Here is a 26477-nt window from a genome sequence, read left to right on the forward strand (position 1 = left end):
TGTTCCTTTACAATCTCCATCAACAAAAGACACAGTGACGCATCAGTAGTAAATGAAGCACTGTGACCGGAGTGTCACATGCTGTCTGCTCTTCGTCAGGTTCAACAGATATGACCTCTTGGTATCATGGGTTCTCTTCTCTTCATCTCTATTTACATACATCCTCCAAATGCTGTAGGAGTTAGTGCCAGAAAGAAGGAAGAGAGCCTAAGCTCTGAAGGCTTCATTTCCTATGTATGTAAGTACTTTCCTGCTTTTCTAGGTAGTTCCAGAGTGGGCAATTGTCATTAAATTCAAGGACTGATTGGTTCTACATGATTGAGATTAAATTATAATGACGTTGATACAATACCAAAAAAACTTAATTAATTGTTCTTCACCACATCAAAGCCCAAACACAATATCAGCAATTGTATATGCTGCAAGAACACATTATTTTATTTCAGATGTTGGAAGAGAGGAGGATTGTTGATAAAGGTGGTTTTAGTCCACTTTTTCAGCTCTGTCTTACCCTACTTAAACTCCCAAATATAGCATTAAATTTGCCAGTGCTACAATCCCCTCTTTAAAATAGATACTATTCTTAAAAATTTGTAAAAACAAGGTATTAGAAAGAGCACTTCAGAGGAAAAGGAGCCAGATGTGCTGGCACTTCTCAACCTATGGTCTGTCAACCATCAAAATGTAGATGAGAAAATGGCAAAGCTTTAAGCATGCATATATCCATGCAGGCAAACAAACAAGAAAACCCACACATAAAAGTAAGAACCAAGTGTCAAACTTAGCCTATTTTTCAGTAGGGGGTGTTTAAAAAGCATTAAAAAGCACTATGGCAACACTACACACATTAATAGTTTAAAAAAAAAAACTAGACACGTGGAGAAAGTGGGTCAAATTCAATCCTTATCTAAGAAGACAGATGCTAGTGCAGTCAATAGAGTTTAGTTAAAGCTTGAATGGGTACTGCTCCATGAGTAACAAAAAGCATAATGAAGAAAGAGTGCAAATCTCTGTATATTATGTGTGCATATGGAAATGCCTCAGAAAAGATGTATAATTTCCTTTACATTTACAACTGGCTTCTCTGCATCCTGTCTATCAAGTTATATCCTCCACCCTTTTCCCATTACCTAAGAAGTCTTAACTGCCCTGCTGCAAAGTTCCCTCTACCTGTGCACTGCCTAGCTTGTCAGGAATGATCCTTTCTGCATTATTTAGAAATATTCCCTCCAAGACAAAGATGGTTCCTGCTGAAAGTTGCGCAAAGTTTTGTTATTATCTGACCTTGTGTCCTCCTGGCTGCCCACAGCATCTTCACCTCAAACTCACGATTTCTCAGCTGGGAAAGGAAAGGAGGTTCTCTGCCAGCCCTGCAGTTCATTCAGGCTTTGCCCCACTTCTCTGACAATTCTGGCTGTATTAGCAGCTTTTAGCTGTCTCAATACACATACCACATTGGCTGTATTACAATAAAGCTTAATTGTCACCAGATAAATATTGTTTAAGCATCTGAAGCAAGACAGATTTGGAAACTACTTTGCATGCTAAATCAGGGATGCTCTGGAGCTGCACCCTGGAAGTGCTGAGAACCTTGGTTTTATGGTGAGGCATAACAGTAGTCTTCTAGTTCTTACAGCAGACTAGGAGCTAGAAATCTGAAAAATTGGACAGCCCTGAGTCGCAAACTTCTCAGGTCACAGGGCAACAGGGTCCAAACCTAGCTCTGAGACATCTAGCATCTCTGGCTCTTGCAGTAGCTAAACCTCTAAGCCCTTGCATGAAAGTTTGATAAATATCCTCTCTCTCCAGAAATCAAATTGGAGGTGAAGTTAAAAACCTTGCTAGGTCTTCAAGAGCACAGTGTACAGCACTGTGCTTCATTTCTCTTTGCTTTTGTTTTCAGTCAAATTTCTTTAATCATGCTCATGAAAAGATGTTACTCATTAACATTACTGAGCATCTTTTGAAAATCTGTGGGCCACTGAAAGGTTTCCTATTGTCTTTTCTTCTCCAATTCAAACATCAAACAACACTTAGAAATGGTATTACTAAGTTCACAAACTTGAATGGATAGCAACAGGTGTGATTGGGCTGATTGGTTTTGCAAGAGCTATTTTTCCTGACATTTTAAAAAGTTTATTATCATCTCAGTAGTAAAAATAGTCCTTATGATTTAATTCCATAAACTCAGGAGAATAAATTTATCTATTTTCCTTAACAGGTATCTATTTCAGGACAGCTCAGTGGAACACTTTAGATGAAAGGCAGAACTACCAAGGAGTCTCAAACCTTTCCTTCTGCAAGGAAAAGGGCCCTATGTGCTTCCTTGACATCACAGCACAAAGCCCTGAGTCAACAGGCCACGTAAGCTTAAACAAGCCCAAAAAAAAGGCTTTCCTCACCTTCAGCCTTGCTGCTGCTTGTCCCCCTCTCTCCTCTCCCCTGATCACCCACATTCACGCCAGGAACAGCCTCTACCCTCTTGCAATGAAGTACATAAAAACTAAGTGAAAACTAGCCTTTTCCTGTAAAATAAGCACCATTAAGTTCACGAGCTGTTTCCATTCTAATACTCCAGGGAAATTTTCTGTATCTTTCCCTCTGTGGGGAAAACACACACCAGCTGTTCTGACTTTTATGAAAAATTTACATTGAACACTCAATTTTCTAAGAAGTCTGAATTTCTCCTTGTCACTGACACCCAAATATACAAATCAGCTCAAAACCAAAAGTTCCCAAAACCACAACCCAGAAGACTCACTCTGCAAAACAAATCAAAAAGAAACCCAAGCATGGAACTTCTGCTTTGAATGTCTTCTTTAATCAGGCTCCAAAGGATGAATTCAGCAAGGGAGAACAAATTCTGTTGATTTATTTAGTTATTTATTTTATGTCTTAGTTCAGAGTCAAACTCTCTCAGTTCTCAGGTTACTGAAGGTATTTCAGAATGAAACATCAAATACCAGAGACCGCCCAGAAATCTATGTGACTTACATAATTAAAACACTCTGAGCTACTTGCTTTGAAGCAAAAAGTTTCAAGAGGATTTCACTAAAGGTGCAAAGGGGGCCATACCTCCATTTGGGTTGGGTTTGTTTTCATACAACTTCCTGCACAAGGTGGGGGAGGCACAACATGCATGCATGCAAACATCAGCTCCATGGGAAGTGTCCCTTATCAGCTATTTCTGCTTCCACTGACAGTCACTTTTAACTTAAAATTAGTCTGTTGTTAACTAAAACCATACACTTCTACTACAGCAGTAGTGTAGGGGGAAAAAAAAAAGTTTTATGCAAGCACAAATTCCTATCTGGGATCATTTTGTGTGTTGGGGTGTACCTTATCAAGTGGTCACTGGGAAAGCAGCTAAAGTGACTTGATTCTGTGTCATAGAACTAGAAGAGAGCAGTAATATTAGCAAAAGCCTAGCACTATAAATAGAAAATTCAGCTCTTTTAGGAAGCACTAGCACCCAGAACATTAGAAAGGAGGGAGAGAGATCTCTTTTATACACATCTGGACACATACAGCTTTCCTGGTTTCTGCAAACAGTGTTCATTAGAGATAGTTTTTCTCTGTGGGTACCTACACATTAATTGGCAACCTCATTTGTTATCCTGCTAAAACCATTAACAGTACAATAGTTTTCACACAGCCTTCCAAGCTGTTTTGCTAGATCCATTACTGTTTGAAGTAGTGGGAGATCACCCTTGGTTTTGACCGAGGCTCCTGGATCTTAGCATTTTCTGCCTGACCCTCAGATTTTATGTACTTTATTTATGCAAAAGCCCCCTCATTTCAGCAGAACCATTCAAACACACAGCTACATCCACAGGCAAGCACTTGCAGAATCAGGGCAGTAACCAAACACAATATTATTCCCTTTATTCTGCTGTTCTCCCAGCATAAAAACCTTATTTGTCTTCTACAGCATTACCTCATACCTTGTCTGTCTTTTTTTCTTGTTTTTCCAATATGGCCATATTTTCTTTCAGAACTTTCACAATCTCAGCAGGATTTTTGTGTGATTTACTAAACAAAGGCATGGTCTTCCTTCACCTGGATTTCTTCCTTCAGGATACAAGAGGACTGCCTTAAATCAAACAACAAACAAAAACAGCTTTTAAGGTTTGTACAAAAACGCAATAAAAACACACAAAGACATTATGAACAAGAAAAAGTTACGCTTCAGGCACTACATTTTGTTTCGGCCACCCAGTGGAGCAGTAAAATTTCTCATAGTTCTTGCAAGTTCATCAAAGATTCACAAGCCACCATTAGAACACGAAAAGCAACTACTCAGCACCTGCACAGGAGCTGGAGGCTTCCTGCAGGAAGCTCTGACCTACAGGTCAGCACTCCTGCACTCCAGCACTCCAGCAAGTCCAGTGTAATTTGGACACTGCACATTTGGCAGGCTCCACTAGATTTCACATATGGGTTTCTGTCAGACTTCACCTGCTTCATCACAGCACAGAAAACCAACTGTAGATGCCAGCACACCAAAAGCACCCTTTGTTTAAAGCATTGCAAATTGGAGTTCCAGCTTCCCTGCCATCTCTCCTTCAGTTGCTTTGCTTTGTCAGCCTAGGGGACCTTGAGAGGAAGCAGTTTAAGCTATCCCTTAAGTCTGACAGACTTCAAGAATCTGTGGGTCAGATCTCACTTGTGTAGAACGTTGCCCGAGTTAAATAAAGAGCAGAGGATCAGGCCCAAATATAAACACAAATGTATTCATGACATTTAAATGACAGACTGAGAATTTTAATTAAAATGGATTGTTTGTTTAATTTAAAACATTCTTCTTCTGTATGGTTAGAAAGGCAAATACCACATCACTGAATTTATATATGAAAGAAACCAAGTAGCTCAATTGCTGATCTTACAAAGCCTTAGGCTGTGAATTCTTATGGGTTTTGCCAAGGGTCCTATACAAAGATCTATTGAAGTCAGTGACTGACTACAGATGGGAATATGTTCTGTTTAGAATCTCAGCACTGTTCTGGACCACATTCCAGATGGTGCAATAAAAAAGAGGTAAAAGGGGAAAAAAAAGGGAACAAAAGCAAAAAATAATCTCAAACTTTCATCTCCTTCCACAACAAAAGAAAAACATCACAATTCCTCCACACACACATTTGTAAAATTAGTTGTGAAAACATAAATACACACACAAACCACTTCAATCCTATTACTCTCCAACATTTGCAATTTATAAAAAAGCTTTGTAAAAGAGGTATCAAATAAGAGAACTAAACAAGCTCAATACACACAGCATAAAGAAGAAAACCCAGTGGTCCCAAAGAAACAACTCTTCTCATGCTTCATTGTTACTATGGGCACACTTTAGAGTCCATGAGGAAATACAATCCCATTTGAGCCACACATCCATATGTTACTAATCCCCAAATAATCTATGGAATTAATACCCAGATTAGGCATACATTCTATTGCAAGTATAAATAGTAACCATATAAAACAGACAAGCACAAAATTCAAACTTTAAAAGCAAAGTCTATACAGGCTTTGTCACAATATCTTATTAAAAAACATTTCAAAACACTTTTGCAGATTGTCTTTATAGGAAGAGTTTCTATGACATACAGGAAATATTTTTAAATGTCTTATTTAAACCAAAAGTTCTTTTATAGTGTCCAAAACAGGTGAATTTGTATGTAGCTTCTCATTTGTTGCTAGGTCAGTTTTACAGGGATATTTTCACATTCAGTGTCTGAAACCTCACCACTTTCGAGTTCCTATTTTCAAATTCCTCACGGTCCTGTTCAAACTCATTTTTATTTCTCCGGTTTTGGCTACATGACCTTCACTCCTCAGCTGAGCTCCCAGCTACAGAGTCCTGCTCCCATGCAGCTCAGAGGTGCAAGTTTTGGCAGCACCAGTCACCAGAGCAGAGTGCCACCTCAGCCTGACAAGGTGCAAGTTTGAAACCTGGGTGTACTAACAGCTCACCTTCTGGGGCATGCTCAGCTACACACAAGCACTGGAAAAGACTGCGATGCCAGTATTACACAATAAAGTTGTTTAGGTACTGCTAGCAAGCGCCAAGCACTCTGTAATCCCACATGTGATGCAAATAGAAGATTAATAATTCACAATACACTTTGAGAAGGACCTGATTCTGCATGTTTTTATTATCCTGAAGGCATGGCATGAGGATGTGATGATGCAAGAGAGAGAACATCTGAAATCAGGAGCTTAACAGGCAAGTTGTGTTTCATAAAAGAACTATTTTCATCCAGGGTGGGGTAGGTATACTCTGATTGCTAAAGCCACCCCTTCATCTTTTCTTCTCAAAAGTCTTCACACAAAGAAAAGCACAGGGGGAGATAAATTGATTTTTCAAATTAAGTACTCATAAACGGGAGGCTCTGAGATTTTTAAAAATGAAGTTCACATTTCTAACTGAAATGCTGACAATAAACTATTATTTCCTCTCTAAAAGTAACTTACATGGCTGTCTAGAGTAGTGTATTTAAAATAATCACTAATTTTGCCATAGAACCAGCACTTTTCCACTGCATAGTTCCAGTATCACCAGCAAGTCACCACAGCACTGCTCAGTGATAAAGTACCATTTTTTTTCCACTACATACCCTACCAGTGTTTTAATCACAACAGCAAAAACACCAATAATAGGGCAGGAAAGGACTCAAGAAACTGTTTAATTCATTGTTCTGTTGAACAAAGCCAAGTCTCTGCATTACTTGTTTAGATACAAAGTCCTATATACAAAGCAAAGCCTCTGCTATATGCAAGTGGAGGGGGCAGAGAGAAAAGTGGGAAGAGCCACAGATGTCCATGAAATAACATTTTTGGATTTATCCCTTCTCAGGATACAGTTTTTAACCTGGCAAAAGATGATCCATCACTTCAGAAAATACATACTGGCAGCTGCAGAACCTTTCGGTTCCCTATGCAGGAATCTTCAAGAGGGACACATGCTGTTCACAGTTACAGGCAGAAGCACAAGGGGGTGAAGTCACTCTGTGAGATTTGGGAGTCATATTCTTTAGTCTTATGGCTGGCTATTCCATAACACAAGTTGCAAAACAAGGACTCCTCCTGCTTTGCTTCACATGACTGGAGTTTCCAGAATCACAGAAAGCACAGGCTCTTACTAAAGAAGCTTTTATCACAGCTGGGCATTTCTGTCCTGTCCTCCTCTTTGTATCAGCTCTCTGCTCTCTAAGCTTTTTCTTGGAAGGCCTTCTGTTCAGTAGAGGCACTAATTTGGCTTAAGAGGTCCTATTTTTTACATCACTTATTTTCAGTATGTTTTTTGGAACTTGTTTTTTTTTCCTGGCAACTAGTCCTTTGTCAAGGTTGCTTGAATTTCACAGTAAGTTCAAAAGTTACCCTGAGAATTAGGATGAGAAATGAAGAGTGTGACCACATAAGCTTCATTTTCTCAAGAAACCAGTCTAAAAATAACTGAAAAACAAAGATGAATGACAACTGATAAGAATGCAACACTGGCTCACCAAAGGTAGCTCATACTACAGTCCTTTATAAATACATTTTAAACAGAGAAAACACAGTAGAATCCATGTATCTAACATGGAAATGCACTGATTTGAATATAGCACCAAAAAAATAGTTGAAGAAGAAAATTATTGTATCATCTGACTGAGAAGGGAAGAGCAATCTGTGGATGGGATCATATTTAGAGAGGCATAGGAATTAAGAGCCTATCCAAAAATTGTGGTGACTGAAAATATAACAATATTATCAACACATGACTGGAATATCTTTACCTGGGAAACTGGATGGAGTCAAGAACCAAGGTAATAAAAATGGGATAAAAGTTAAGCGAAGGAAGTATCGGATAATGCTGAATAGTGGACGAGACACAGCTTGTAGATGTTCCAGATCCCCAGAAACATTCAAGATCAGATCGGACAGGACTGCGTAACCTGATCTAGATGATGATATCCATGATAGGGGGAATCGAACTAGATGACCCTTAAAGGTTCCTTCCAACCCAAATCATTCTGTGAATATCTGCCTCAAGCTGAGGGCTTACCATCAGCAATGATAAAAACAAGCAGCTGATGACATATACAAACACACAAGTATTTTACAGATGTGAAAAAGACAGATGCAAATCTGTGATGAATCACAAAAATAATGGTCAGTAGAAATCCAAAGGTATTTATGCCTTTCTACAAATGTTGATAGATCTTCATACTAGACACTGTACATAGCCCTGAACACCCAAAGTCAAGCAAAATCAACAGAGATTAGAGTGGGTGGAGAGAAGCACACTGGATAGCCAGAAAAATGGGAAGACCAGCAAGTCTTGGAGGCTACAAGTGCCCGCTTTCATAAGTTTAGAATAAAAATACAGGAAAGTTGAAAAAAGTTATTTCAGTTTAAATAACAATAACACTATTTATGCAGAAGCAAATGGCTATAAACTGCTGATGAATAAACCTCAGCTGGAAATGTAAAGGTTTCCACCCTTTGGAGCTTTGAGGTTTTGAAATGACCTACTCTACCAGGCACACTACAGAGCATCTGTTCATAATTTTTTGACACTGCTGTCTGGCAGCAAGGGACAGAATGAATGAACTGAATGAACCCCTTTCTTTCCCACTTTCTAGGAAAACTTTTTCCATCTAATGGTTATTCAACATATGTTTTCATAACATCAGGAATGGATTGTGGACACTCCTGAATTCATAACGGAGAACCAGCCAACTTGTGAAACAAACGTTTAATTTTGATGATGTTATTTCACTGGTGCTCTTGAGAGGCGCTTATGAGACCAAGGAAAGAAACAGCTGTATCTTACCAGATTAACTCTCCTGGTCTCAGAGGTTGTCTCTCCCAGTCATGAGGAAAATGCCTCGGCAGTGCTGTAGGAGGAAATGAAATTTCCTAAGCCTGCTGTTTCCATCAGCATGAACATGACATTTCAGACACCAGAGTTGGAGTCCAGCACATTTTAGAAAATCTACTTTTACAAAAATACTTTCATGGAATATCATTCCATCTTTGGGAGAAAAAAATGGCACAGACTTTACATTAGATAAACCATGGAAACACCAAAAGGAAACATTAAAGAACCACTTTCTAAACGTCAGTCTGTTTCTGCTCAAGTCAGGAAAAAAGGAAAAAAGAACCCACACGGACTAAAGCAGAGAATTGAATCCAGAGCTGGATGTGGTTTACAAGACATGAGTTTTAGGGTATTCAGTAGCCTGTCAAAGTTAACATCCTTTCATATTCAGGGCACCCAGCCTCTCAGAGGTTTCCAAATCTACACACACTTAACAAAGATGAAAAACACAATTTCAAAAAACCTATCTACCTACTTTTATTCTATCTCCTCTGCAAAGGGGAAAGCTGAAACACAGAGAAATTACAAGACTTACCCAAGGCCACATAAAATCAGTGGCTGTGTCAGGAATGAAACCTAGATCATCTGAAACAAAGCCAACACTTTATTAGGCTTCAAAATATCTCTTCTGCCAGTTTATCTGCTCATAAGGAGAATGTACTAAAAAAAAAATAATAGCACAGCTATAAAATACAGAAAGAGATCTAGTTCTGATTGTAGGCGCTCTCCACAATTTCTTTGGTTTTAAGTCATATACTTCCTCAAAATACTATCGTGCATCTGAACTCGTAAGCACAATGAAAGAAAAATGCACACAGCAACACTACTCTGCTCAGCAGCCCCTCCCACTATGAAGTGACTCACTAAAGCAGCTCAGTAACAAAAGCTTCTTCCTGCCCACGAGAGCAAGAATGGAAGAGAGCACATGCGCCCATCCATGCACTCTTTGCAGATGCTCTTCTGGAAAAAAAATTTGGTCTTCAAAAATAAATGAGCAAAAGTTATTCCTCCTCATGGAGTATCAGACATTTCTCTTACCTCAGCTCCCAACCTTCATCAAGTTATTGATCAGAATCAAAACATTTTAATAACGCATATTTTGTGAGAGTTTTGGAATGGAAAAAAATACCTTAGTTTCCCTTTCACCGCACTGTGCCTATGACCCATATATTTGGGTCCTGACTTAGCACACCTTCTTTATCATTTTGTCTAATTCAGTCTCTACATAGTGTAAGAGGTTCTCATTTCTCCCTCCTGCCATATTTGGGAAAATTGCTGCAATGACAGAGCAATGTACTCAAACCAGGAGATGGAAGCCCCCATGTGTGATGAGCACCCAGAGAAGCCCAGTTTGTCCTTTTGCTCTCCCCAGTGCAGTCCCCTCACACAACCCACATTTTATTTGATGTGCAGAAGGAATCAAGGCTATGGAACAAGCAGCTTCTCGGCAAATTCTCAATGAGTTGCAGATTTTGGAAGGCACACTGCAAGTGAGACAAAAGATTAACAGAAGACGGCACAATTTTATGGTTAGGGTGAATGAATGCCATCTCTGCTTGGCAACTTAATTTTTCCAAAAACTCAAGAATTTACTCAACATAAGCTTTGACATTGGCTACTCATTGCATTACCTGAAATGAAGATGGATATTAGCTGAAAATTCACCTGAACACACAAAACATCACAGAAATGCCTACCATCAGCACAAATGTCACTTTTTTTAGCGGATGTCAAGTATCCAGAAGATCAGACATGGAAAATAAGTTGGCAGCTCTGCCATTAATCTGATCACCTCTACAGAATGAGAATAATAATATCACACAATTGTTCAATACTGTTATGAAACTGAAGGCACTCATGGGGATGCTCCACTCAAGTGCTGTGGTGTAGCTCTATGGAAGCACTTAAAGAAATTATTAACTCTTTTTAACTGAGTGCTTGAATGCCACTTTAGTAAAAAACAAATAAAACCCACATGTATAGTCTTTCAGCAAATACGGGATAAAATGAAACACTGAAAAGCAGCCTGGTCACTGAGGCAATCTATTTTGATAGATGTTTTGCTCTTTGATGGTGACACCCTGCTCCACATGTATTCACATCCCTACAGCCTCTGTGGGAGCCATTCAGCTGTTGCAGGGCCACATGGTGAGCCAGGTCAGGGAAGTGACCCACGTTAACAAAAAATAGCCTGCTGAGGCAAAAAAAGGTCAAACAGGTTTCCAGTGGAGTTCTGCCTAGATACATTCTAGAGCTGTACCAGCACAAGAAGAGAAGGGGACAGAAGGAGGGTACAGAGACAGGCCTGCTGGAGCAGATGCTACAGCACAGATATTCACCAGCCAAACCCAGAATGAGGCAGTGATGATCATAAAGGGGGTATAAATGTGTGGTAATACAAACACAATACTACTAATAGAATAGTTTGGGTCAGAAGGAACCATAAAGATCATCTGGTTCCAAGCCCCCTGTCATGGGCAGGGACACCTTTCACTAGACCAGGTTGCACAGAGCCCCATCCAACCTGGCCTTGAACACTTCCAGGGATGGGGCATTCACAACTTCTCTGGGCAACCTGTGCCAGTCTCACCACCCTCACCATAAAAAAAATATTCTTAATATCAAATCTAAGTCTATCATGAGTAGGGTACAGAGAACAGAACTGAAGTTAAGGACATTTTAGGTGTTTGAATTTGCTACCTTGTGTCCTTCTACTGGAAGTCCTGTGTTTTCATATCTACTACTACTATTATTATTATTATTATTATTATTATTATTATTACTACTACTACTACTACTATTACTATTATTACTATTTTACAGAATTTTCACACTGCAATGCCAGGTAACATTCAGATTCTCACCCATGCAGAAATGGAATCCTGTGGCACCATACTCACACCAGCATCATTTATCTGTATCACAGGATCACATGGGCTCTCCCAATCATGCTAATGAACTAGCTAGAAGTGCTAGGTTATTACTTCATGTTCAATAAAACTAAAAATATACTAAACCAGAGGTTTTACAGCCACCAAATTTGCAGGATATTCAATAATTCAATAATTCAATAGCCAAGAATATTTGGAATCCAAATTTGCATTTGCTACCACAGAGATCTTTAGAACCTAAAAGATTAAGAATTCAATTCGATGCCTAACTGTAGTCCATAGCAAAACTCCCACAAACTCAGTCATGCAGAAAGAGCTCTCTTAACTAATGTCTCTGAAGTACACATAATTCTAACAGAAGAGCCCTTAACAGCTTTTCATTTACTTAAGTAAAAGGGAAACCGAGTTAAATATCCATTTCTAGTAGGAACAGTGACTGTAGAAATAATGGAAACTGGTAACATAATTTAAATAACACAGGCAGCAGCCAAGAGGGAATAGGACTTCCTCTACATCCATTAGTGAGGAATTATTTTTGCATTTGGTCCCATATTACTAAACTTACCTCTCTACACAGCATTCTCTTGATCAAGTTCATAGCAAATCTGCTGAGTTACTTTCAATAGCTTCATAATGGATTAAAATAATTTTCTATAGTAGTAATTTCACTTTACTCACAATATTAGCCCAAGAAAGAGCATTTGCTTTTAAGAAAAACCCCTACTTCCCTTAAGCTCCATTAAAGTTTTGCTTGATAAAGACTTCATGAGTCGCCCATGCCACAGAATCAGTATTTCAAGTGGACAAGACCTATCGGCTGCAAACGAGGGGCCGGCTCATTTACACACGCCGTTCCTTGTGGCACTTCACCCGCACGCTCATCTTCCCTTCATCTCCTTCCCCCTGCCTTATGCAAGTGGCCACGCTCCTATTCCTCTGCATCTCAAGAGCCAGTCTGCAGCTGCAGGCGGCCCGAGGAGAGGAGTAGGAGAAATGATATATTGCAGATATTTTATTTTTGGAAACCACACTGTAAATAAAGCCATTTCCAGAGATATTCCATGGACACGGAGTGCTTGGTCGCAGAGCCAGCGCCTTATGTAACAGGAGGAGTATTGTTTAGGGTTGCCTGCATTAAAGAGCCACTCCTGGTAACACAGTTTACAAAGCTATAAAAAGCTACCAGCGTAACTATCGAGAAGCAGGCAAGCGGTTTATTACCAAAAGGTTGGTGCTAACCGGAAAAAAAAAAGGAAAGTTTCATTAAATCGCTCAACTTTCCGTCACTCGGAGGGCATCACCTCGGCTGACACTTACTGGGAGCGGGAAGGTGGGGGCTCCTAGGCAGCCCGGCGCAGCCCCATGGCCAGGTGCTGAAGACAGCTCTGCCGCCTCCCTGCAGCCCGCGCCGCCCGCAGCCGCCTTCAGTGATCTTCCATTAAATTCCGCTTTATTCCCCCGCGCCGATCACCGACAAGTGGCAGAGCCCAGCGATCCCGCGATTCGGCCTCCCGCTCCTCTTATTCCGAGCGACCGTCAGCCTCTGGAAAAGCGTGAGCAGACAGGATCACTTGGACATGCACAGGCGCTCACAAGCAGCTGTAAATTTCCACTCCCCGCTGCCTGCGGCTGGACTCGCGGCTCCTCGCTGCTCCTGCTCCGACCAGCTCTGTGCCTGGCTGTGCGTTTTCCCCCACCGCCCTCCCCGCTTCCCACTCTCTCACTCGTCTTGCTCACAGGCTCACAAACACACCCCCCAAACTCCACGTCAGAGGAACACGTGGAAAAGCAAAGGATGAAGCGATCGCTCCGCCGAGAGATTTCCCCAGGGTTAAGGGAGGACATGCGACAATTTCGCATCACTTCTGTAAGTTTCCATTCCTCTCCAAAGTCTGCCGGTGCAGGGAGAGGCATCGCTGCCGGGTCCTCGCACCATCACGTGGCTGCTGGAATTAAATTATTCACCTTGCCGTCCTGCTAGGAATGCAAATAAGGGAGCCCAACTGCGGGTTGTTGTTACAAGATAGTAACAAAATCAACATGCTCACGCACCACATCTTTCAGCAAAGTCCTGTCCTTCAGAAAAGCTGAAGTTAAGCTGCTTCTTGCCTGACTATATGTTATTACACAAAGATCCAAATACTTTTCCGCAATCATACTTGAGGGGAATAAAGAAAAAAAAAAAAAAAAGACCTGCAGAATACTCTGCGCAAAATTTAAATCCTGATGAAGAAAAAAACATTAGCCCAAAGTATTTTTTCAAAGGCTAATGTGATGGGGAAAAAAAACCAACAAAAAAAACATAAAGTGTTCTGAAACAAGTACTACCAGCTATTATCAAGCATACAAATACAGCAAAATGTAATTAAAGGAATTTTTAGTGCTTCACTTTTCTCTCTTGGCAACTATTGTTTGGCAAGAGCCACACACTTCCAAAGGGAATGGCAAGTTCTGTCCCCTTTGCCCCCCAGCTGTTGAGAGCGGGGAAAGAAGGATGCCTTACTATGGGCACTAAAAGGTGGGATTTAAAATGTATCCTCATCTGGATCTTGGCTGAGTCCCAGAAGGGATGTGTGCCCAGCATGTCTTTCTGTCAAGCTCTCCAGCTCGGGGGAAAATCTTTACCTCCCATCACTTCTTCCACAGGGCATAGCCTAGCCAAAGTCCTACATTATTAAAAATAATTTGGTATGCTACATTTGCTTGGGGAGCTGATTGCAGAGTTAGCAGCTCTACAGTTGCATCAGATCTTGATTTAAGGCTCACCTGCAGTAGCTATTCACATTAAAGGCAGCCAAAAAACACATGAGAAACCTTGTTTCTAAGGAATACAGATGAAACACACACCTTTTAAAAGGCTACCAGCCTTTGCTTGCAATGCCAGCTCCAAACTGAAGCACACAGGAGTATCCCAAATCCTCACTTTGAAGAGTCACTTGCCTGTCCCTCCTGGGTTCAGAGAGGCAGAAGCCATCCCTGCACCCTTAACCTCCCTGGATTTGTTCCTGCCTTTGCACAGGAAGAACCAAGCCAACCTTAGATCAGCAGATTTGTACTCTCAACTTATCTATAAAGCATGTCACCATTTCTGCTCACACTTTACCTAACAGATCATCAAGATACTGCAGCCCTGTGTTTTTGGAGTGCCCTGAACAGCACTGGGAACAGGGATTAATTAGTGCTGCTCCTGCTGCACCAGAAAGCACTGCAACAAGTGACACTAAGTAGCAATTTCTGCTCCAAACCCCCTGTGAAATATTCTTCCAGCACTGAATTAAAGGCTTCGCATTAGCCATCACTGGCCAGGTTTCCTCTCCAGGCCACCTCCACAGAAAGCTCAACAAGGGACACCGTGGACACCATGCTCGGAACAGGATGAGCCACCCTTCAAGGCAGCTTCCATCTCCACAGAGCTTAGGAGGCACATGAACAACCTGCACAGATGTGTCATGGCATGAAGGACTTGGGGAGAAAAACTGGCACTGGGCAACTTTTGGGGGGTTCCCTGCTCTGTCCCAGCTGGGTGGGAGAGGAAAGGGGTGCCAGTCCTTGTGGTACCTTACACCCATTCTGGCATTGGCCCTTTCTTTTTTATTGAATACCTCAGCCTTTGGATAAACAGTGAAAATCGAATGATAAACACTCTGCCCTTGGGCTACTTCTGAAGGCACTGGCTTTTCCTACAGCAACACAACAATCAAAATACATCACTGCTTCCACTGTGTGTTTTTAAGAGAAAAACTTCTTTCCTCTACCTCTCTGTCTTGGGTTGCAAGGTGTCCCAAGAGAAATTATATCTTTTCCATTGTAAATCCACGATCACTTCAACAGGTAAAACCCCAACTTTTTGTTGTACCATGGAGTTTAACGGGGGTAGATGTTACCCTGAAATCAAACTATCACAAAAAAAGATTGAAATATCACCAAAAAAGCTGTTTTAGTTGCACATAAGGGACAGTGGGGATAATTTGTGTACCACTGCATTCCATAAAGTATTCACAGATGATTCTGAGTATCCTGGCTCTTTGGAAGTATAAGAAATTTATCTACAAAGTAACTGTCCTCTGTTTCAGACTAAATAGGCTTGTTTTCCTGATTCAGAGCAATAAACTGAATTTGCATTCAATTACAGTTCAACTTTGCTCATCTTCTACCTGAGGAAGTAGGGCTTTAATAGGAGCCCTCTACACAGCAGGAGAGCAAGAAACCCACCTGCCTCCATCCCTTCATTGCAGAAGAAGAAACTGTGCAAAACAAGGTAGCTAAAGGGGCAGGGGGAAAAAGATTCTCTGTTTCATCTTAAGTAGAGTTAATTCTCAGATGACAGGAAAAGGCCCTGTCCATTAAGGTGTTAATTAAGCCATAATTACTTGGTGCTCTTATCTGTTGGTGTTTTTTGGGTTTTTTTTAAGCCAAGAGGTTATTAAACATTTCTAAAAATGTTTTCTTCAATTCCTAATTTGTAGCCATCTAAAATCTAGAATGATGTAATTTAAAATAGACAAAAAATCTTTACAATCTCAAAGTACATGGAAAAAAAATCTCTGCACTGCTAAAGTACTCCAGCTTCCACATATTTAAATTTCATTATATTTGTTTCCTTTAAAGAGAGCAGAGTCCTCAGGCTAAGGCATGGTTAAAGTACTTTTGAGAAACATTTATCCCTGCTTTCATAACTTAAAATCATTCCATCTAATAAAAAACAAAGGAAGAAAACTCTGGTTGATTTTCCCTGCCCTTTCCATTTTCCTTCTAATGTGGAAAAGAGAAATTAGGGTACTTCAACAATGAATTAAATAAATTACAGCAGCAGATGATAAACACACAGCATATATATATATATTAATTCTGCTTATTTAATCATCCACTTCCAGTCTGTGTACCTCCTCTGAGATTACTTCCAGCATTCCAAAGCCCTAAGCAGCCTCTAATAATAATAACAACAAAATCCTTCCTTCCCCCCAAATTGCTCAATGCCCCAGGCCATCAAAATTCAGTTCTCCACAGCAACAGGTTTAGTTGTGTAATGCTGAATATCAAGAGGAGAAGCTTTAGCATACTAAAAAGATTCCCCCACCCTCCAAAACCTGAAAACTAAAGAACATCCCCCACAGGATTTCATGCTATTCTTACAAATCCCAAGATACCAACATTTTGGCAGTTTATTGGGGTGGAGGGGAACTGAAAACAAGTAATTTATATAATCTGCATCGTAAAGCTGTTACACTTTAACTCAGAGCAATTAGTTTTACGGCAGAGCAATATAAAAAGTGCCCAACAACACTTCTAAAACCTCATAAAATAAGATGCTTTACAGTAACTTCATACTTCTTTGTTATTCTGCGAGTTCACAGACATTCAATTTCTTCAGAGCAATGTGGTCACTTCAGATTAATGCAAATAAATTCTTCTTCATCAAGTAGAACCCAAATACAGACATGCAACACTCACACTTTCTCTCCATGTAATCTTGGAGGGAGACAAGCTTGGAACTGAGCCTGTATGTCAGTACCCCCAAAACAGCTACCAGCACCAAAAGGCAAATTAACATTTGGCTGCTCATCCAAATGCAAAATAAGGCAGAAAAAGGGGTACAGTCTATGGAGGCAGGTGACTTTCCCTACAGCCATGTTAAAAGCAGCAAAGCTTCTGGCCTCTCTTGGGACTAGAAAATTGAAATTTCTTCAGTGAAGTGTGGAAAACAGAGAGCAGCAAGGTGCAGTGGCTGACCTGTAGCTGCATTTTAGCTGAAGTGAGTGGAAGGATTTAAATGGATGCTTTATAAAAGCTACTCCTAAAAATGCAGACATGTCTTCAACGATTATTTTCCCCTCTTCTTCCTCCTAGCTCCCTCTAGCGCTTTTAAGTACATACGGTCTTCTCCTTCCTCATTTATTTAATGCAAATACAGTTGCTAAGATGTCTGGTTTAGCTGGGGTTTTGGGGGTTTTTAAGATCTGCAATAGCTCTTATAAACTGCTCATGAATTTTTACTGAATATGTTATTCATGTGTACAATCACTCCAGAAACTAAGCACTGACAGTGGCTTTTCTACCAGAAACTTTTGTGTATTAATACTTCATGTACAGGCCAGTGTATTTAAAAGTTTACTCATTTTAAAGGCATCCAGCTCAATCATTAGAGAAAGCCAACTAAAATGAATCCCTTTCCTTGAGCATTCCTACTCTCAAGGGAATTGTGTCTAAAAAGAACGTTACTACAGCCCAACAACTGAAAAATATAGCACATTAAAATTTTATGTCTGCCCTAAAGTCACTTATAAAATGTTAATTGTGCCCCTTATCTACTGTGTCCCAACACAAAACACAAATGATAACCATACCTGCACTCCCACTTTTATGAGCAGAGGAACAGTAAAATTATGACAACATCATGCTCTTTACCTGCAGACTCATGCAAACAGAAACTAGCTCCCCAAAATAGGTGACTGACTGAAGAGCCATGCAAGTATTTTTTAAATAATTAAAGCTTTCACCTCTCCAAATTGTTTCTATCCCAGTTCTGTACTGTCAATCACCCTAGTGGCCATGTTTGTTTGTTTCTTCAAGGTCCATCCACAGAATTAAAAATGGGAAGAGGAAAGATCATTTCAAGCGGTGCAACAAAAAGAGCTTTGCTGATGACCTAAAACCACTCATCACATGTGTGCCAGTCTTGCAGTTTCTATCGCAGCACACTAAAAAAATGCTTTTCTTTGTGGAATTGAAAAGTTATTTTAAGTGTATAAAAGCATTTATCTGCCATCTCCCATTTCTGAAGCAGTCAAACAATATAAAAAGTGCTTAGTCTCTTGAAAATACTGAATTTAGTTACTGGTCTCCATATAGCTGCACCAAGCACTTTTCTTAATGTTAGGCAGCACAGGGTTAACCACAGATTAAGACATCCCCTTCCCCCAGGCACACTAATGCAAAAACCCTATAGATGTTCCCTACAAGTTCTTTGATGGTCAAAGACAACGGAGCACCCCTAAGCAGAACTTTACACTTCCTAAGAGTGCTTGAAGCTGAAAGCTGTATTAGTGTATATTCACCTCAGCAACAGTGATATGCAGTGAAAATATTGGGCAGATCAACTGCCCTTTGATGCCTATAATTTCTTGATACACAACGTGTGGCTGTTTCTGACAAGCTGGAAGGCAGTCTGCAATTTAAGACTTTTCTTCTGATCACTGCTACAGAAGGCTAAAGCATTTTTCATCAGATGCTTTCAGGATGACATGCAGACAAACAAAATTAAGTTAAACACAAAATTAAAAACACAAGTTAAATGCTCCAGTGAGGGGCTCACTGTAACACCCAATGGTGTAACACCCAGAGGTGGCACCAAGCAAACACCCAAAGGTATGCACTCTAAAATGTACTGTTAAAGAATATCAGGAGATAGGAATCATCATTCTGGATAAGACAAAGCTCTGTTAAATCCCATCTCTAAGAGGAGCTGACACCAAGAGCAAAGTAGAAAAAGAAACATATACCAGAGGAAGGACTACTCTACTCTTCTTCTGCTTCTGACAATTAACACCTTTGAGGTTTCCTGAAGCATGATCCAAAATCACCGTGATGAATAGTTACACACCTTTCACTTTAAAGATCCCAAAGGAGCACTATTCCCCTTCTAGGGAGACTCTTAAATCACTTCTGCAATACTCAGATACAACAGATTGCTCAAGATTGCTTCTGACTGTCGAGACTGAGCAGCCAATTCAGCTCAGAGACTATTTCCTCTAGATTAGGGGCCAAACAAGACAGGCTCCAGCATCAATTTATTGCATTCCAGTTAGTTCCTTCTTCAGGGCAGCAGAGACAGGATTTACTTGAAGAACCATTGTATTTTCCAGGTGGTCACCCCTAGACAAGGGAACAAGTACTACCAGAAAGTCCCATCTAGAGACATGGTGTTGTACTCATGAAGAAGATGAGTTCAGACCTAAGGAGAGTCAGTTCCTATTTATGTCACACTAGGTGATCTTGGAAAAGCCACTTAGTCTCTCTACTGGAAAATTTATGCATTCAAAACCATAAGGTGCTTTGACACTACGGTGATGGGACACAAACAAACACAGCAGGCAGTGCCCAGCTTACTTGTGTCCTTTTCCTGCAGACTGGGATAACAGTCCTGCAGTTCATGTGATGCAGGTCTCCAGAGACCATGCCCACAGACACAACAAACTTCTGAGTCTTTTCTCATGAGGGTTGAGAATCCTACTAAAGCAGAACAGTCAAAACAAAACCAGAATATTAGGCTAGAAGTCTAAACTGCTGCTTTCAGATGAAGAATTACAGTTTTTTCTCAGTGTCAAATAATGAAACCCAAGCATTACTATATTCTTGAAAAAATGGCTGTTATACTTACTCAAGTGCTGCTCTAAACTGACTTGCCTAAAATCACACAGAAAAACACTGCTCCCTGGACAAAGAGAACCCACATCTTCTCACATTTTACTTTTTATCAGTTTTGTCCTGTGACATTAGTTTAACATATTGGAAAAGGACAGGGAACCTTGAGAACTCACCAAGCTCAAGTTGCACAAGGAGAAATTGTCTTCACAAGCACCCTGAAGTCATTCCTCCTGACAAACAATTAATATATTCATCATTTGTCAGATTGCAAACATATTTGCCTTCATGTGACAGATACATGGCCATTTGATGAAAGACAGGGTGCTTGCACTTTTCTGTCCCACATTAAGTATTTTACCACAACTTTAATGTTACTTTCCTGTTAGGTGGTGAACAGTCCATGTTGTTACAAAGCCCCTATCTCAGATTTTAGTAATGTATTTTTTTGGTCCCAGGAAAACCTCCAGTGCCTTCCTAAAGACCTCTGTAGTCCATTCCTGGACAAAAGTTGACTCTGTTGAGCAAATTAACCTGTAGGGTATTCTTTTAGGTCCAGTACTGTTACTCCCCAGTGGGGAAAACCTATCCATGCACATTCCCACACTACTAAAAAGCCATTTGCTGTTCTCCCCATCCGTGTTGACCAACAACTGACATTACAAATGAATTATTATGTCAGACACATACAACTACAGAGTGTCCAATTAAGGGCTGAGTTCCTTTTGTTTTAATTAATAAACCAGGGTCATGCCTTGAAGTCCTTAAATGGAAGCAGGCATGCTGCAGACTGGCATTTTTTAACCAAATCTGTCCTGAACAAGGACCAACATGAGCCGTGTGTTTGTCTTTAGGACAATTTCTGTTTTGGAGGGAGAGCAGCTCCAGCACCTGGGTGTGCTTTGATTCAACTCCATTTCTGTGTAGCTTCAACAGTGGAGATCCCTGACAGGCTCTGGATACCTGGAAGAAAACCACTCACCACGTGACATAAATGGCAAGCTCTAGATATATAGGCTGTAACAGGTCAAATATACTCACGGAAATCTTCTTGGCAAACATCATTCTTTGAGACATCTCTTAATGAAATCTGACAGCTTCAATATCACACAGCACACAGATCAATACTCTTTATAGACAAACTTTTGTCACACCCTCTGAAAATAGTTTAAGAAATCAGTTTTCTCATTCTAAGGGTCACTCACATAGCTGTTCCCTTCCCACAGAAGCAACAGATAATTTTCTTCTCCATTTTTGCAGTGTGCATTCATAAAATAACTTTATCTACCATCAAAATATACACCTCTGAAGGGTAAAAGACTGCTACTGTCCACTTATAAAAGTCATGTTTAACACTGAAAATAAGTAAGGTGTATGCCTCTCAAATGAAAAAAAGAGTCTCAAGCTGTATTAGCCCAGACATGAGAAGTTATCTACTATCTTTGCAAAAAAATTAATATTTTTAGCTAGATACTGAGCCTGATCACCTGCAGAACATATTTTCTAATGTATATGCATGCAGCACCTTGAATTTATAAGAGCTGTAGGCCCAATAGCAGAATTTAGAGGGAAGTCTCAAAACTGTTTCTTTCAGAACTGCAGTGCCTACAAGGACACAAAATTATGTCTGGCATTGTTGCAAATTTTGGAGTTTCCACCCAAGTACCACTGAAAAGAAATGGCTTGTTTCCTGAGAGCGGGCAGAATCCCACTAGAAGGTCACCCAGCAAAAGTCTTATCAGTTCAACTTTCCATGACCAGAGCAAGACATCTAGCTCTCCTGCTAGCTGTCATCATGGGATGAAATTACCTTCACAAGCGTAAGAACTTCCATTGACACATTTCAGCACACAAAGGCCTGTATCCAGAGAGCTGCACAGCAGCCAAAGATGTGAATGTAAGCTATTTAATACCTTATCATTTAACCCAAGAACCACATTACCTATTTTTATGTTTTTCCATTTAAAAAAAAACTAAAAGCAGATGACACGGAAGTTCATAAGTAAAAAATAGTATGACTCTGTGACAGTTTACACAGACTGGCTTTTCTTTCAAAACTAAAGACAAGTTCTATATGATTCCTACACTTATGAAATAAGACCTTGTTTGGATTTAAAATACGTTTGAAATAGATGTTTTTGTTCTTCTCAAAACAATAAAAGAAGGTTGTTACTACCAGCAAAGGAGTTTTAAAAATTCAAATATTTAGTCTGGTTTCCAGAAGCTTAACAGCTTCTTGAACAAGAGCAGCATTTTGAAAGATTTTGTATCTTGACACTAATTTTTAGTGCTGGAGAATCTGTGAAGTCCATTAATTACAGAGTGCAACAGTTAATTGGTTACCACTTTCAGTGTTTGGGGTTTTTTCCTTTTCTGCAAATTCATATTCTGTTTTACTTTCTGCTCCCTGACACTAAGATTCCTGTGTTTGCAAATGTGTGTTCTTTGAAGGCTATTTTATTCATGCATAGGTATGTGATCAAATCACTTCAACAAACTCAAAATCTACTTCTTCATCACCACCTACGTTAAGTGTACAGTTTTCTGATACTTACAACTTCAATTAAAAAATATCTTGAAGATAACCCATCAGATCTGATTGTATTACAGAAGTGAGGTTGTTAATACTGCAAAAGAAATCTCCCACTCTGCATTCTGTGTATTCAACTCCTCTCAGCTCTTGGCTACCGCTTATCTACAGGGAAGTGTCTTGTCCACTGCCTGTTGCCCATGAGTTTTGACACCTTGAAGTATTTTCAGATACTGTTCCTCATCTTTTCAGGCATATCCAGCCTCTTCCCATGGTTATTAACTTCACAAAGGTTTGAGTCCATCTTTCAAAAGAGTCAGCCAACATGCTCTTTGATTCAATCAAATACATGAGGCTATGCCATCATTTGTCATCTTTCTACTCTGCGTGGCCTAGATAAAACTGTCAGAAAGGATTGTGCATTTTCTTTCAACTGTGTGTTCATTTGGGGATTTTTTTTTTTTTTGCAAACAAACATCCAATGACTGAGCATAAAAAAAATTATATAACAATTAAAATATTCTTATTGACAGTAATATTTTCAAGATTGATTTTCTTAGCCAGAATACATCAAACCCCTAATCTAACTGAAATACTAGACATTTTATAATATATTTTCTATTAATCATGTTTAATATTTTGCTTCATGACAATCCTTAAAATTTTGGAGTTTTACATTAGACAGCAAAAAGAAATAAATTCTTAGTCTCCATGAATTTTTGAAAGTATTCTGTCGGTCTTTATTTACTGCTGTAATATGATGGATATGTTCACAGCTATGTGATCATTTGTAATATTCATCTTCATTCTCACTACAGAAATATGGAACAGTTCTGTATTTTCAGCATCATTGTTGACAACTTTAGCACAGCCATCAGACAGATGTCACTGTTCTTTTTGCTCCTGGTATTCTTAAACTTCTTATTAGTCTTAAATCCTAAAGAAAACCCAGTGAATTTTCTGTAATCATCTTTATAAAACTTACTTGTACTTATTCCTATATATTGGCTGCTGCCCTGGAACCATTTCTAAGTCAAGACGTGACTCCTCCATTTGCTGAAACCCTCTTTTTGTACCTATTCCAGACAGCTGTGTGTTCCCACATCCTCAGCCGCTCCCCAGCTTTGGTAGACACTCTTGCAGGCAGGGCTAGAAGTGTACCAGTGATGTAGCAGCACATCACACTGCACAGAGGAGATTTGCTGAATCCCTCAAGTTTTTGCAGCAGTCTTCTCCCATGGCCTGATGACCTGTGCCGAAACCTTAGGAACCCTGGTGAGGAGACAGTTTACAGTGTGGAGGGAGTTCAGCAAGGGAAGAAAAACAACGGATAACATCTCTGTGCATTTTTAACTAGCACTTAACTGCTGCCCAAGAAACCAGAATAGCATAAGGATATCTCAGCAAATCCTCTGCTAGCATCTTCCCTTCCCTGACAAAAGGGTGGAACACTGAAGAATTGTAGTGGAGTGTACCTCCTCACATTAATGCTGATTTCTTGAAGGGCAAAAGTTTTCCAAAAACACAACCTGAAGACCACCAAGCCAGCTTGACCTCAGAGTACATTCAAACCTGTCCTCATTCAAGCTGCCTTCAACCTAGAGCACTTTATCTTTTACTTCCATATTTTGCCCAAGGCTGTGTGTGATGCTTGCAAACAGAGCAGTACAGATGTTGCAAGTAGCTACAGACCTAAACATGAATTGTAATGTAAAGGACAAGACCTATTAATGGTCTGCAGGTAAGAAGTAGGACCAAATGTCAAAACAATTTCTAGGTAATAAGCTTTTATTTAGAAGGTTCAGCCTTATTTTGCTCACTTACTTAAACTAATTAATAAAAAAAAAAAAAAAAAATATTCCCTCTCCCCAACCCCCACAGATTTTTCCAAGGAATTATATGATATACACAATATTTACCCTAACAGAGGGCTACAAACAGCATGCAGTCCTGCACCCACTCTCTAAGGTTCAATTTGGTGCTTACTTCCAACAACAAATAAATCATATATTGCAGACAGCTTCTCTTGTAGCCAAAAGCAACAGGTAGTGAGTGACCACCATGAACTGGTAGTCCAGAATAAGTTTTGCTTATTTGAAAAAGTGAAAGAGAGCTGTCTGACTGCCAGTGAACTGCAGAAAGTGAGAGTACACAATTAAAAGGTACACTTGAAGAGGGAAAGCTGATACAGCCATGTCTCCCTGCTGACATATGAAAATAGGCAAAACAAAGAGCTGAGTGCTCAGGACATTACAGCTACTGGAAATGAACCCTTCCCACATAATATTATCCATCTTCAGCAGTCTCCAGTGCAATGACTTAAAAAGCTGCACATCATTTCCTTCCCACACTTAAGAGCAAACAAACTGTATTTTTGCTGCAATAAAGTTGATGTATAAATTTGTACAAGTGCCTATGTGCTACATTGACACAGGATCTTTAAGAAAGACCAGCCAAAGAGCCAATGGCTGTCACAAAACTGTCCCCACATTTCAAAATCCAGTTATGTAACAGTACTTTCTTCCATCTTAATTATTGTCTCTTGCAGCAGAAAAAAACAAGATACAAACTTTACTGTGATATCAGAAGGGGTGTTTTTAACTCATGCTGTAAAATCATTTTAAAATGTTGTTTCACAATTTATCAAGTTGCTGTAAGGAAACATTGCTGTCAAAATGAGAATTCTAGTCCTTACTGCCATCACCTCCCTTGCATCAGTTCTAGGAATGACATGACTGCAGAGGGAGGCAGATCAGCCTGCTGAATGAAAATTTAACAGCCAGAAAAAAAAAAACAAAAACCCTGGTACCTCCCCTAAAAGTCCAGCTTTTTGAGAAGTGAGAAGTGTGGAGGACTTGTAAATTGTATGAAATTTTTAGAACTACCTCTATCAATATGAACAATATTAAAAGAACAGAAGGAAAAAAAATCCATCCAATCATGAACATTTTCTTGGAGGAGGAGGTGGGATGCAATTTGAAAATATTTCTACAATATGCAGCAGCAAAAACAATTAAAAAAAATCTTGTCCCTTTTTGCTGATTTCTACATCCAGGTTGCAACCACACATCTTGATCTGTTAATGCAACACCTTGCTATGAATTTGTTAACAAAATAATTTCATTCTTAAAAATGATCATTCACTTTAAGTGAAAGCAAATGATGTTACCAAAAACTTCTCAAGTAACTGGCTCATCACAAACTTGACAGAAACCAATTCCACACACTTCACTATGACAAACAGCAGTTTGGTGGTTTTTTTTTAAAATGCATATTATGTGTCTAGAAGCATTTAATCTTAATAAAGCTTTTTTTTTTTTTTTTTTTTTTTTTTTTGACAGCCTGAATGTAATCTAAATTGTGATTACTTTGTAACAAATAGGATATGTATGCCCTTCTGTGAGAGGAATGCCAAATTCATACACTGGAGTCACTTGAGTAACATTTCTTAAGAAAAACAGCTTTTTTTTTTTCTTTAGAAGAAAGGGTTACAAAGATTTGGGCCCACAGTTCACTTCGTGAAAGAATGTCAAACATACTTTCAACATAGCTTCTTTGGTTCCAGTTACTCAAGAATTTTACAGGGAAAAAAGGTAATAAAGTTAAAAGCAAGCACTCACAATAGAAACCCACTTGTCTCCACTGTCTGTAAAAAGGCAGGAGGGGATTTTTATCCAGCACAACTGAGAACACAGAGATGTCCAGGTCCTGCTGTGTGATAAGACCATCCAAAATAACCGAGATACAGTAAGTATTCTGCCCATACCACCACTTTGCTCATACTATAGAAGTAGTTGGCTCAAGCACTTCAAACTGAGATGACACCAACAAT

At 39.7% G+C, this 26477-nt stretch overlaps 1 protein-coding gene across 9 annotated transcripts in view; it reads right to left on the reverse strand.

The window, feature by feature from the left end:
• Positions 1-26477, reverse strand: part of CAB39L (calcium binding protein 39 like) — a 60935-nt gene that overhangs the window by 30313 nt on the left and 4145 nt on the right. For 2 of the 9 annotated variants that reach the window (XM_088051909.1, XM_014252120.2), the window contains 2 exons: positions 13072-13297; positions 3945-4093 (listed from right to left, as the gene is read on the reverse strand). In XM_088051909.1, the coding sequence (XP_087908035.1) occupies positions 3945-4046 (102 nt within the window). In that variant the 5' untranslated portion in view covers positions 4047-4093; positions 13072-13297. Of the gene's footprint in view, positions 1-3944; positions 4094-8815; positions 8880-12319; positions 12655-13071; positions 13481-13507; positions 13646-23630; positions 23647-26477 lie in introns of those variants that run through there. The other 7 variants (XM_014252125.2, XM_088051910.1, XM_014252114.2 and 4 more) reach the window with 7 other exon arrangements.

The sequence above is a fragment of the Pseudopodoces humilis genome, chromosome 2 (genome assembly GCF_049639895.1).
Source record: "Pseudopodoces humilis isolate 2021_Gansu_Grassland_sample_001 chromosome 2, ASM4963989v1, whole genome shotgun sequence".
NCBI lineage: Eukaryota > Metazoa > Chordata > Aves > Passeriformes > Paridae > Pseudopodoces > Pseudopodoces humilis.